The sequence below is a fragment of the Colobus angolensis genome, unplaced genomic scaffold, assembly GCF_000951035.1.
Source record: "Colobus angolensis palliatus isolate OR3802 unplaced genomic scaffold, Cang.pa_1.0 Scaffold38, whole genome shotgun sequence".
In the NCBI taxonomy this organism is placed as follows: domain Eukaryota; kingdom Metazoa; phylum Chordata; class Mammalia; order Primates; family Cercopithecidae; genus Colobus; species Colobus angolensis.
The window spans coordinates 4,805,678-4,820,014 of NW_012117154.1; the positions used below are offsets into that span (position 1 = coordinate 4,805,678).

The 14,337-nt window shown below is 45.7% G+C and overlaps 1 protein-coding gene across 1 annotated transcript in view; it reads left to right on the forward strand.

Moving 5' to 3' along the window:
• BACE2 (beta-site APP-cleaving enzyme 2) overlaps positions 1 to 14,337 on the forward strand; it is a 115,336-nt gene that overhangs the window by 52,637 nt on the left and 48,362 nt on the right. The window contains exon 2 of the mRNA XM_011954056.1: positions 5,491 to 5,579. Coding sequence (XP_011809446.1) covers positions 5,491 to 5,579 — 89 coding nt within the window. The remainder of the gene's footprint in view (positions 1 to 5,490; positions 5,580 to 14,337) is intronic.

Sequence of the window (14,337 nt, forward strand, 5' to 3'; positions counted from 1 at the left end):
CTAGGGGCTGCCAGCCATCAGTCAACTCACAGCATACAAAAACACATCACTTTGGAGATCCCAGAGATTTTAGGAGTTGTATGACAGGAAATGGGGATGAAATCAAATACGTGTTTCACAATCTTTCATGCCCTTTTGTACGCTTATGAGAAATTAGGATTAAATCTAAATTGTGGCTTTGAAACTTGGGGCTGTTGAGCATCTAATATTTGGATGGAGAACCAGATAATGAATGATATAGAATAATATATATGTAAATATATTTTTGTCTATGTGAGATTACATTCTATCTGAAATCAACCGAAACACCTCTGTAAAGGAGAGAGATCTTACATGTTTTCTAGGAGCTGTGTATTTGTAAATAGAAATTGAGAATAGAGCATTCATTTACTAAAACTAAGATGTTTAAAGTGACATTTATAATCTCATTAGTTAGAGTGCCTTTGCTGGCTGGGTGTGGTGGCTCACGCCTGTAATCCCAGCATCTTGGGAGGCCGAGGTGGGTGGATCACTTGAGGTCAGGAGTTCAAGACCAGCCTGGGCAACATAGTGAGACTCCCTCTCAAAAAAAAAAAGTATATTAAAAAAAAAAAAACGGAGTGCCTTTGCCATTGTTTTAGATTCGCTTCAAACCTTCATCCCCCAAATCTGTTTCTCTACCATTCCTACAAAGTTTTTGTGGACATGATCTTCATTGTTCGGGAGGGAATTCTCTGAAGTCACAAAGTAGATTTTCATTTGAGAAAACAGGGATGTTACCACAAGTTATAGCACTGCCCCTGGCAGATGCCCGGGACTATCGTTCATTTCTCTCCACTATTTCCAGGGCCTCCTGCAGGGGAAGGGGCATGGCACTTAGTAGATTAGGGAAGTAGGAGCCTGACTTTGTTTTTGCCAACAGCTCGAAAACTGTGTGTGCGGAACCTACACACGGCTGGTGTGTGTGCACACACTGCATTGTTCTTGCTTGTTTATTTTTTTGGAATCTGTTATCTTTGTACCAAGGGCAAAATGAGTGTCTTTGATTTTACCTTTGAGAATAATTTCGTCATTGATTCCACAAATGTGTGAGTGTCTACTGTGTGCCTGGCCCTGTTGTAGGCATGCATAGCAGACAGAGCAGCAAACAGCAAAAATCCCTGCCAGAGGGAGGCAGCAGGAGCTGCCGGGACCCCGTGAATGGTATGATTGCTCATGGGATCCAGGCAGTGGCTGAGTTGTTTACAAGCATGCGCTCGGAGTCTGACTCTGGGTTCCAGCCTTAGCTCTGCCACTTGCCCTTGTAGAGTTGGGGAGGTCAGCCTCTCTGCACCTCAGTGTTTCCATCTGTGACATGGAGTGATGACCGTGCTGCCCTTGGAGTGCTGTTATGAGGATGAAAGAAACTAATGGATATAGGAAGCGCTGACAGCAGTACCCAGCCCACTGCAGGTGGTGGTCAGTGTCTGCCGTCACTGTTATGTGAGAGGCGTGGTGTTATGCGGGGAAAAGGGAAGGGGAATGCACAGACCGGCAGGAGACTAGGAACAGCAGTTCTCCCAAAGGGCCGGCCAGGGTCAACTTCGCGGAGAAGGTGGTGTTGAAGGAAGCCTGGAAGGGAGCAATGGGCCGTGCCACGTGGACCTGGCTATCCTGGGGAGAAGCCCCACCCCAGCAAGGTGGCCGGGGGAAGGCCCTGCCTCTGGGACATGTCTGGGGCATTCATGGAGTGGCCTGGTGGTCAGCGTGTCTTGGAGGAGTGAGGTCAGGGCGTGGCGAGTGACTCGGCAGACCATGTGAGGACTTTGCCTGTTGCTCTGGGTGACATGAGAGCCGAGGGAGGTGGAGGGCTGACTCCCTCTGACTTAGCCGTAATAGGACTGTGGTGGCTGCTGGTTGGAAGTAGGCCTAGGAAGGAAGCAGGGACACCAACGAGGACAAGGAGGGGATGACAGTGGTGTGGACCCCCAGTCTCCTTGGAGGAGGTAAGGGGTGGGCAGATGTGGGCCAGAACCCGAAGGCAGAGTCCTCGGGAACTCCTGGTGGCTGGATGTGGGGCGTGAGGGGAAGGAAGCCCTAGGGATCACCTCTGGTGTGGCCTGGCCAGACCTGATGGAGCTGCCGTCGACCAGGATGGCCCAGTCCATCAGAAGAGCAGGGGTATGGGCAGCCGGAGCTCAGTTCGGTCCACGCCAGGCCTGAGATGATGTCCCATCTCAAGATGTTTCCTGGACCTGCTGTAACTAAGTACACAAACCGAGAGCTTAAAACAACACAAATGGGCCAGGTGCAGTGGCTCATGCCTGTAATCCCAGCGCTTTGGGAGGCCACGACGAGAGGATCACTTGAGCCCAGGCATTCAAGACCAGCCTGGGCAACATAGTGAGACCCCCTCTACAAAAAATAAAAATAAATTAGCCAGGCATGGTGGTACATGCCTGTGGTCCCAGCTACTTCGGAGGCTGAGGTGAGAGGATCCCTTGAACCCAGGAGTTTGAGGCTGCAGTGAGCCATGACTGTGCCACTGTACTCCAGCCTGGGCGACAGAGTGAGACACTGTCTCATTAAAAAAAAAAAAAAAAAAAACAACCCAGGATTATATTATTTCACAGGTCTAGAGGCAAGAAGTCTGAAATCAAGGTGTTGGTGGGGCCATGCATCCTCTGAAACTCCAGGTGGAGCCATCCGTTCCTCTTCCAGCCCCTGGCCATGGTTCTCAGTCCTTGGCGTTCTTGTGTCACTCCCATCCCTGTCTCTGCTGTCACTTGGCACCCCCCTGTGTGTCTGCTTTCCGTGCATTTTCCTCTGCCCAGAAGGACGCCTGTGATGCTGGATTAGAGCTCACCCCCGTGGTCCTCACCTTCACTTGATTACCTCTGTGAAGACCTTTTTTCCAAATAAAGGCACATTCACAGGTGCAGGGATTAGGACTTCAGCATCTCCTTTTGGAAAACACATCTCAACCCATAAAAGATGACTATCAGCCAGCCAGCGGGAGGTGTTGAATAGGTAGAACCCAGAGTGCACGCACAGGCCTGGGCCGAGATGGAAGCCTGGGGGTCGTCAACATGCGGGTGGCGTTTGAAGCCTCGAGACTCAGTGGGAACACCAAGGGTGTGAGTGGATGGATCCCGGAAGTGATTCCTGAGCTGAGCCCCGGGAAATTGCAGCAGGTCAGGGAGATGAGAAGCACCCAGCTGTGAGACTAACGTGAGGAGACAGGGAAGGAGGAAGTCAAGAAAGTGTGGGGCCCGGGATCCAGAGTGAAGAATGTTTCCGGGAAGAGGGAGCGAGACTGAGTCAGATCCGGCCGACGGGTCATCTCAGAGGCAAACACTGGACCCAGCTAAACTGAGGTCCTTGGCAAAATTATTCTATAATTGTTGCTAAGATAATCCTAGGCAAAAACTTGCCTATTTTGCCTTTTCTTTTCTTTTCTTTTCTTTTTTTTTTTTTTTGAGATAGAGTATCGTTCTGTCACCCAGGCTGGAATGCGGTGGTGCGATCTAGGCTCACTGCAAGCTCCGCCTCCTGTTCAAGCAATTCTCCTGCCTCAGCCTCCTGAGTAGCTGGGACTACAGGCATGTGCCACCACGTTTGGCTAATTTTTTGTATTTTGAATAGAGATGGGGTTTCACCGTTTAGCCAGGATGGTCTCAGTCTCCTGACCTCGTGATCTGCCCGCCTCGGCCTCCCATAGTGCTGAGATAACAGGCGTGAGCCACCGCACCTGGCCTATTTTGATTTCTTTAGTCCATAGCTTTTTAAACTTCTTTTTCAACCTTTTGGGCTATATCTATGTGGCCTGTGTTTATTTCTAAAAGATGTGTTCATTCTGTAACAATTGGGCATGTATCTGGACTTGGGATAGATGCTGGGCATAAAATGATGAGTAACATACACACCTGCCCTGAGACATGGTTCACTGCGGAAGATGAGTGAAGCAACAGGATACAGGGCAACAGCCCAATAGCATTGGTCCCTAGGGGACTGCAGATTAAAACCACGGTGAGGTACCATTCCACACCCATTAGCATGGTTCACATTGAAAAGACCAACACCACCAAATTTGGGGGCGGATACAGAGCTAATACACCAAATGGCCCATGGATCCATCGCTCATGGGAATATAACTTGGTAGACCCACATTGCAGACCTGTTCAGTTTTCTTTAAAACGTTAAAAATGTATCTAGTCAGCCGGGCACGGTGGCTCATGCCTGTAATCCCAGTACTTTGGGAGGTTGAGGCAGGCAGATCACGAGGTCAGGAGATCGAGACCATCTTGGCTAACACAGTGAAACCCCGTCTCTACTAAAAATACAAAAAATCAGCCGGGCATGGTGGCGGGCGCCTGTAGTCCCAGCTACTCAGGAGGCTGAGGCAGGAGAATGGCATGAACCTGGGAGGCGGAGCTTGCAGTGAGCCGAGATGGCACTACTGTACTCCAGCCTGGGTGGCAGAGTGAGACTCTGTCTCAAAAAAAAAAAAAAAGTATCTAGTCTATGATCCAAAAAGCTTCACTCCTAGGTATTTACCCAAGAGAAATGAAAATATATGTCTGCAAAAAGACCTATACAGTGTGTCCATAGCTGTCTTATTCATAGTAACCTCAAACTGGACACAACTCAAGGGCCCGTCAAAAGCAGAGGCAAATTATGGTGTGTCCCTGCACAGTGAAGAGAAACAAAGGGCTGGTGCAACATGAGGACGTCTCAAAGACAAGTTGCACTTAAGAAACCATGCTAAAAACCAAACACACAGAAACCCACATCATTACATTTATAGAATGTTCAAGAACTGATGAAACCAGTCCACGCTCACAAAAGCCAGAAAGTGGTTGCTTCTGGGGACCAGAAGGGAAAGGGGCATAAAGGGACCTTTTGAGGTGAATAGAAATTTCTGCATCTTGGTTTGGGACACATGCCAGAACTCACCAGGCGAACATTTAAGATCTTGCATTTTTATTATACACAAACTATATCTCAAATAACCTAAAAAACGATGTTTGTGACAGGTGTTCCCAGGTGCCGTGCAGGGAGGGGAAGGGCCGCCACCTGCCATGAGGAGGCTGGGAGGCATCCTGGGGAGGGGAGGCCACGTTGGATCGGGGTTTCCAGGCAAGATTTGGAATAGCAAGGGGAGGGTGAGCCCGGTGGAGGGCTAAACCTGGCCAAAAGCCCGGAGATAAGAAAGAGCTCAGCCTTGGTTTCAAGCACCAACGGCCTAAAAAGGAAACCCAGTTATTTAACAGAATCCATTCTCTTTGAAGGCTCAGTGTGTATCTGAGACAAGACCATTTTCCCCTCTCCAGTGCAAGCTTCTTCATGGACTTTGTTCAGATTTCAATTTTATAATAGCTTTTTGTATTCCCCTCATCAGTATACTTTTTTTTGTTCCAACTGATAAATTATTCTTGGTACTTAGTTTTAAAAAAATTATTCAAGAGTATTGCCTTATTAAAATAACTTGATGCTTTCTTTCTTTTTTTCTCTCTCCTTAAAACATAAAAGCTACAGATTCTCGTTGACACTGGAAGCAGTAACTTTGCTGTGGCGGGAGCCCCTCACTCCTACATAGACACGTACTTTGACACAGAGAGGTAAGCGCTGGCCCCTTGGCTGGTGTGCTGGGCTGGGGTACTGCATGATCCACAGGCTTCAAAATGCAGCAGAGCATAACAGCCAGAAAGCTGTTTCATTTTAAGGGGGGATACTGATATGTATGTGTATGTACATGTGCGTGTACGTACATGTGGACATGGGTATGCATATGTGCATGTTCATTCCATCCTCAGATTCACAGCAGGGGTCTCCTGATAGCCTTCACGCATTTACGTGAGATTCGTTTTCTAAAAATCCAAGTCAAACACAACTCCTGTAGTTATCCAAGTCACAGGGAGCTTGTGGCCCTTTGGTGGTTACTGCAGCAGCTTTAGTTCTGCAGTGGAGGTGGGCTGGAGCAGGGGACAAGGTCTTGGGGGTCTGTGAGGCCACTCCGGCCAAGGGTGTGGGGTCGCTTCCTCCGTTGAAGGGATACATGGAAACCCCCCTTCACGTAGTTCAGTAGGGGTTAAGGTGTGGTTCATGGACGCTGTTTCTGTGGGTTGGTTTGTAACACTCATTTGGAAGAGTGAGTTTTGTGAGCACAAAGTATTAAGGGCCAAGACTGAGGCTGCACATGAGCAATTATGGGGTGGAGTTGAGATAAAAAAGTGGAGCCAGATGGAGGTCTCTGGAATAGAACAAGCCCTGTCCATGCAGACTTCAGAGCGGCCCTGGGTGGGGTTGTGGGGAGGCCCCCGGCGGCCTGTGGCAGCCTTCAGCTCTGCAGGAGCCCATGGGGTCTAGAGTCACCGCCCTCTGAACTGGAAGCTGCTCAAATGCTGTGCATGTTTTGGTGTCACAACTATTTTTACGATCCTGAAATTTAAACTCAACAGACAGAACAGGTAAGCTGATGTGCTGGTTTGTTTTTTAGGGTCATAAATCATCTAGGGTCTTGGTAACTGTCATATTGGGTTTCCCTACTATAAATTCTTTTCCTGACTTCCCTTTCTCACTTTCCTTATCCTCAGTGTTTTGTTCCAGGGAATAAAGGCCAGCTCTAGTTGGGGACAAAAGGAGGGGGAAGAATAGCTGAAGTCTTCTGAAAATGTCAGGCAATTTAATAGAGCGAGATGATTTGCCGTGTATGAAAGAAAGCATCGAGGAAACCCTGTATATCTGTTCTACCTATGCCACATCCTGGGCTCCACTTTGGTGCCATAAATGACGGGGCCTCCTACACATATGGCTGCAGCTGCTTGCTGGGGAGAGGGCTATGGTGGCCAGTGCTCTGTGAGGCTTCAGAAAAATGTGGCTGGCCCCTCCCTCAAGGAACCGATAGCTTGGTTTATGGCTTCATGCGTTGGCAAGCTTCCTTTATTGATATTCCCGGATACAACACCTGCCTGTGATCAGTATGTGCCCAGCTGTTGCTATAACCACAAACGTGTGTAGAAGTAGTGGTGGTGTTTCTCTCTGTGTGTGCAGCAGAGGCTTGGTTTACGATGGCTTGTGCTGCCCCTTCACACTCAGATCTGTGATTCATCCAAGTCCTCCGTCCCCAAACAGCCCTCACCTCCAACTGTTCACTCTGGACTACTTCATCATGGAATGGGACTTGGAGTTGGTCCAAACCTCTCATTTTGATTTCTGCAGCACAGGAGGTCAGGGAGACAGGGGACTTGCCCAAATTCAATCATTGAGACCAGCAGTCCCCAAACCTTCAGCCAACACCCGCTTTTTATAACAAGTGCTTTGTCATTCCCTGAAGTGAATGCAAAAGTCATATGACTTATCTACACACACAGCTCAAAGTGCCCTGACGTAATATGGGGGGAATGCAAGGGAAGTAATGTATAACCGGGTAATCAGAACCTCAATGCATGAACATCCTGGCTCTGTGGTGCTAGGAGATCATGCAGTAGGCAGATGCTGGAGGTGAGTTAGCATCACTGTGGACATGTACACCCAGTGTAGACTGATCAAGGCAGGCTGACTTAGACTCACCCTCCCCAAGCTGCTCAGTTTGCTGTCTTAGTCTGTTGCACTACTATAAAAGAATACCCAAGGCTGGGTAATTTACAAGGAAAAAAGGTTTATTTGCCTCATGGTTCTGCAGGCTGTACAGGAAGCATGGCGTCAGGATCTCATGCTGCTTCTAGTCATGGTGGAAAGCGAAGAAGAGCCAGTGTGCAGCGATCACATGAGAGAGAGGAAGCAAGGGTAGGGGAAGGACGTGCCAGGCTTTTTTTTAACAATCAATCAGCCCTCCCTGGAACTAACAGAGTGAGACCTCAGTCATTATTATGGGCAAGGCACAAAACCATTCTTGAGAGATCTGACCTCAGCACCCAAACACTTTCCACCAGGCCCCACTTCCTATACTGAGGATCAAATTTCAACATGAGAATTGGAGGGGACAGATATCCAAACTCTATCAGTTGCTGATATGATTTTCCAAAATGGAAAATAATCTTAGGAAAGTTCCAAGTAAAACGAACAGAAAGAGAGTCAGCTTCCCTGGATTTCCATAGTAGCGAATATGCAATGTATACTAAACCTATGTAGAAAAGGTTTTGTGCACATATGAATGGGAGGTGCATTCTGTGCTGAGATGATCCAGCAGATTTCACCCATGCAGATGCCCAGAGCAACTTTGGAAAGTGGCGTGGGATGGGAACAATGCTTCATTTTGCATGACCGCCCTTCACATTCCAGGATAACCAGCATGCTTATCAAACACACCCCCAGAGTTTCCAAAACTTACCCTAGGGGACAGGACCTTCCTCTCTGAGAACCGTTTATCTGAATGGTCCCTGATGGTCCCAGCCCTGTATTGTTTCCACTGCAGGGCTCTAGTCTGTGTGGCACGTTTTCCACATTTCCCCCTGACTGGGGCTCAGCACATAGGGGCAGAACCAACACACGTGGAGCTTGCATTTTCTCATTTAGCAGTTCTTTTTCCTTTAGGATAGGTTTTTCTCTCATCATCTGTAGATGCAAGATACAGTAGAAAAAAACAGTAAAGCACAGTAAAGTCAAGGTTAGGGTGATGTGGATAGTTACTTTCCAGATTTAAAGGAAACTATGCAAGTCAAGCCCTGTGGATGGCTACTTTTTTCACGGCAGGTAAATAGCAGTTCTGTGGCAGCTGCTCATAGCCAGAGTCCATCAAGGTCTAAGTATGCTTCTCAATCCACACATCCTTTCGCTATGCAGACGCAATTGTTGAAACTTTCAAGGGTAAATAATACTCCGCATCATGAAGACTATGTGCAGTATTTCATCAACTGTAGACAGCCCAGCATCTTTCTCAGCTCCCTTCAACTGTGTTTGGTTGAGCTGCGGTTCTCTTTCAGGCTACCATGGGACACATCTCTCTTACTTACCTGCTAGCCCTGTTTGGTGTATTCAGGTGGATTTTGTGCCCGTCACCAGGTTTGCATTCAAATGGCAGATGGTTCCTGTTTTTCATCCTTTGGGCTTCTCTAGTCCGTATGCGTTTGATGACTGTGAAAACTCCTGGGATCATCCAGAACTCCTTTGATGACTAAGCCTTCCCTCCTGCCAATCTCACAAGATAATTCAGGATTCCTTGCCACCATTCTGACCACTCAAGGTCCTGATCTGTTTCTCCTTTTGTGGGTAAATAAAAAGAGAAATAACCGAACACACCAGTGTCTAGGGAAAGCCCCTCAATGGTCGTTTTCACCCTATTGCCACTTCCACCATTCAAATTCAGCATACCTTCCTCATTCGCGAGTACTGCAGAGACTGACTTATCACATATAACACATCACTCACCTTTTGGGTCTCTACCCTGGTACCGCCTTTCCTTTCAAGAGACCATTCTTCAACAGAACTGTAAGGTTTCTTCTTGGCTGAATTAGAGATGATGCATCTCACTTCTGAGTTTGAGGCGAGTTCTATTCCTTCAACTCCATCCCTGCTACCGTGCTTGCTTTGCAAGTTAAATACTTTCTTAGATTGATATTAGCCTTGTTTCCTTTTATCTGCTTTTTACATGTTTTATTATGGTTGATATGCTTTATGATTGAAAGATATGAATATTTTCTTTCAATGTCAGTTATGTATAATTAATTTGTCTAATGTTTTCATCTAACTTTAGAGTTGGCCTAAGTTATGCTTTCAACCATTGTATTTGATGGGAGCCAAGAGACCGTCCTTTTGCCTTCTCAATTTTTGACAAAGGTTTCTTTTCTGAGCTGCAGCTCTCTGCCCTGTGATGTGTCTGTATTTGCTTGTGCTTCTGATCTCTCTTAGTTATAATAAGGTTCTGGTTGGGTTTGTCCGCCTCTGATTCACGTCCTGTCTTTGGATATTCAGGTCTAATGCTTCCTGAAACATGTTACAGTAATTGGAGTTTTGGCGTGGGGTTCTTTGACAAGATCTCTTTGATTTATGGAATGAGATGTCAGGCTACCATTAGTCATTTGTGAGCTCGTCTTTATCAGAATCCATCTTTTCATGGTGGTGAATGTTCCAGTGAGTTACTATAGAGCAAAAAAAGAAGAAAAGAAAAGATCATGCATTTTTTAAATGTACATCTTTTTTAGCCAATAAAATCTCACCTCCAGCTAGTTGGCTTGAAGAGTGATCTAGCATACTCATCCCTTGACCCTCCATGAATCTATTCAGGAAATTAAGTATATTTCCATTAAAATGTCTCCTTACTTCTGTACTATATCCGGGGTGAAGCTCACAGAGCAAGAGACCAATGTATTTTCCTCAACTAATGCTTGTAAGTGGAATTAGGGACTTCTTTTAGGAAGCTAAACTGGATACAGATCAAATGGCTTTCCATTCAATGAGGACAGATATTTTTACCTGATTATTGAGATCATTTCTCAAGCGTGTCCATCATTTGCCTGATAGAAGGGGACTTGCCATTGTGGAGCCTGTGAGCATTTAACATTATTGAGGATGTTGATGAGCCACCAGGCTGGGCAGGCTGAGCTGATCCTGAACCTCAGGGGTCTCATGCATTCAGGTCTGGTGACTTCCAGAATCACAGAAGATTAAGAGGGGCATCTGGTTACCTGGGCCAGGACAGTAAGCCCACTGGTAGATTTCAGACCCTGAGAGTCCCAGGGAGGTCCTGAGCAGAGTTCTTTAGGAGACTCAGCATTTCCTGGGTCAAGTGGTTTGGGAGAACCAGAACTGAACCAAGGATTGAACTCTAGAATTTTCCACATCCACCTTCTCTTTTCGTGTTCTCTGCAAACAACAGCAGGTTTCTTTTGAAATAGTAAAATGTTCTGCAGCTCTTTTCCCCTCAGTTCAATTGATTTCACTTTTTAATCCTGCATTCCCTGAGCACTCTTATCAGAGGTAGAACATCTTCTGAATTTGGTTCAAAGTGTTTTTATTACTGTGAGCGGGCTTTTTCTGGCCTCCCACATCCCTGATTGATTGCTGTTTGTGAGCACCCGGAATGGACATTGCCAAGGAGAAGCCCATCCGGGTTTCTTGCTCCATGCATTTAATTATTGTACAGAGCAATTGAGAGCCAAAGTATTTTAGTCCCAAGGGGTAGGATGCTAGAAAATGAAGATGAAGACGTATTTTTTATTTAAAGTGCTGGAAACTCTATGCTACTAATAACCCCTAGAGTCACTTATGATTCTTCTGTGGGATTTTACTCAGAGGTTTAGTTCAAGGAACCCAGAGAATACGAATATGAACCGAGAATTACCTTTTTTTTTTTTTTTTTTTTTAACATTATCTTGGACTGTGCTTTCTACAAGGCTAGCCACAAGTCATATGTGGCTATTTTAATGAATGTTAAATAAAATAGAAGTTAAGTCTTTCAGTTGTACTATAATCACATTTCAAGTGTTCATTAGTCATAAGCAGCCAGCTTATTGGGCAGCGTAGACAGAATATTTCTGTCATCACAGGAGGTTCTGTTGGACACAGCTGGTGCAGGGCAGTGAGGAACTCTTGCCTTTTAGACACCAGTTGCACAAGAGCTTGAAGCGTCACCACCTCTCCTTGACCTCCTTAGCCAAGTCACCCCACACACATTGTCTCCTTTCCATGGGGTGTTTGGACTTTAGAATGAGGCAGCATTCGATTCAGTAAGAGTAGCTCTATAGGAGCTTTCTCCAGAAACAAACAAACAAACAAAAAATCCTGATGATTTGCTTTGGGTGCAAATCTCACGTTGAAATGTGATTCTCAGTGTTGGACCTGGAGCCTCAGGGGAGGCGTTTGGGTCAAGGGGGCAGATGCCTCATGAATGACTTGTTGCCCTCATCAAGGCAATGAGTGAGTTCTCGCTCCTTTAGTTCACATGAGAGCTGGTTGTTTAAAGGAGCCGGGCACCTCCTCCTCTCTCTCTTGCCCCAGCTCTCACCATGTGATGTACTGTGTCTGCCTTTGCCCTCTACCTTGAGTGGAAGCTTCCTGAGGTCTCACCAGAAGCAGATGCCAGCACCATGCTTTGTGCACAGCCTGCAGAACCATAAGCTAAAATCACACCTCTTTTCTTTATGAATTATTCAGCCTTAAATATTCCTTTATAGCAATGCAAACATGGCCTAACAGACTTGAATTTTCTAATAATAACTCATAGACTGAAGAAAGGTAGCAAATGATTAGATAATTATAATAATAGCAGCTATTTTGTGGCATATCTCCTGTGTTCTAAGCTTTTGTTCTACATGCTTTACAGTATTAACTCTTTTAATCTGCGTAATTAACTTCATGAGGGATGGTATTATATTATCGCCAATTTTTAGTTGAGGAAACTGAGGCATAAAGAGAGTAAATAACTTGGCCCTGGGTCACACAGCTAATAAGGTATTGAACTCATATTTGAACCCAGGCAGTATAACTCCAGCTGCCTCTTGTCTCTCTGGAAATGACACCAAAATATCCAGAGTACTCCCTCTAAGGGGACCAGCAACCTGGGCAGGAAACTAGAGAAGATATACTAAATAGATAGGCAGGCTGGTTCAGGTTCTTACTAACACTACAAATTCTACGGAGTTTTCTATAGCCTGGACAGAGTAAAACTAAATTTTTCAAAAGGAAGTCATAGCACTTTAGACTGTTTAGGAAAGATACAATTGCTCTACCAGGGCCAGGCAAGGTGGCTCACGCCTGTCATCCCAGCACTTTGGGAGGCTGAAGCAGGTGGATCACCTGAGTTCAGGAGTTTGAGACCAGCCTGACCAACATGGTGAAACCCTGTATCTACTAAAAATACAAAAATTAGTTGGGCATGGTGGCATGTGCCTGTAATCCCAGCTATTAGGGAGGCTGGGGCAGGAGAATCGCTTGAATCCAAGGGGCAGAGGTTGCAGTGAGCCAAGATGGCACCATTGCACTCCAGCCTGGGTGACATAGTGAGACTCCATCTCAACAACAACAACAACAACAACAAACAGTTATTCTTATTCTACCATACCGGGAGTATGGTTTGACTGTGACCCCACTCAAATCTCATCTTGAATTGTAGCTCCCATAATTATCATGTATTGTGGGAAGGACCTTGTGGGAGATCATTGAATCAAGGGGGTAGTCTATCCCCATACGCTGTCTCATGGCAGTGAATAAGTCTCACAAGATCTGATGGTTTGATAAGGGGAAACCCCTTTCAGTTGGCTTTCATTTCTCTCTTCCCTTCGCCATGTAAGACGTGCCTTTCACCTTCTACCATGATTGTGAGGACTCCCTAGCCACGGAGAATTGTGAGCCCATTTAACTTCTTTTCCTTTATAAATTACCCACCCGGTCTTGGGTATGCCTTTATCAGCAGTGTAAAAACGGACTAATACACCAGGGGTTGGCAAAGGCTAGCCCATGAGCCAAATATGACCTGCTGCCTGTTTTAGTAAATAAAGTTTTATCAGAACACAGCCATGCAAGTTTACTTACACATTGTGGCTGCTTCCATATTACGTTTAAGAGCTGAGTAGTTATCACAGAGATCCTATGGCCTACAAACCTAAAACATCTATTATTTGTTTCTTTATGGAAAAAAATTGCCAACCTCTGTACTAGATCGTATTCTCCAAGCATTTCAAGATAGTCTTAGTATATTTCTGAACTTGAGGAATGAACCCAAATTGTCAAAATGGACTGAATAATTTAGTATTTTTATTGCTATTCAACATAAGCATGTGCATCCCCTCCCATGTGGCAGGCACGTCTGAATTTATATTGGCACTAAAGCTTGGCGTTCCACTAATCTTCAGATACCCCTTTTCAAAGACCTGACTGCACGTTACCTGGGTAATTTCTGATGGATCCCTTAGTTCTCTAAGGTCCCTTTGTGGTCACTTTTCTGTTTCTGTGCCTGCCCATTGTCGGGAGATTTGCACACAGAAAACGTTCACTGAATGCCTCTCTTACTTTATGATCACGGTGGAGTGAACCAAGATAGTAGGCAAATGTTAAAATCCAACCATCTTTAGATTCTGTACCCCATTTTGAAGTTAGAATCAGCTGTTTCCCCAAAATCTGTTTGCTAGACCTTCGTAAAATCACATTTTTCCTGATTATAAAACTTATATATGCAAAAAATGTGGAAGTACCTAACCACAAGAATAGGAGTCCCCCTACCCCCAATCCTGCCACCTCAGCTAGCCACTGTTAATATTTGAGTGTAATAAATAGTTTTGAAGGAGATTCTGTCTCTTTGACGCATTTTTCTTTTAACTTTTTCTCTACATCATTTAAAATTTCTTAGAAAGGGGGGGCGGAGCAAGATGGCCGAATAGGAACAGCTGCAGTCTCCAACTCCCAGCGCGAAGGACACAGAAGACCGGTGATTTCTGCATTTTG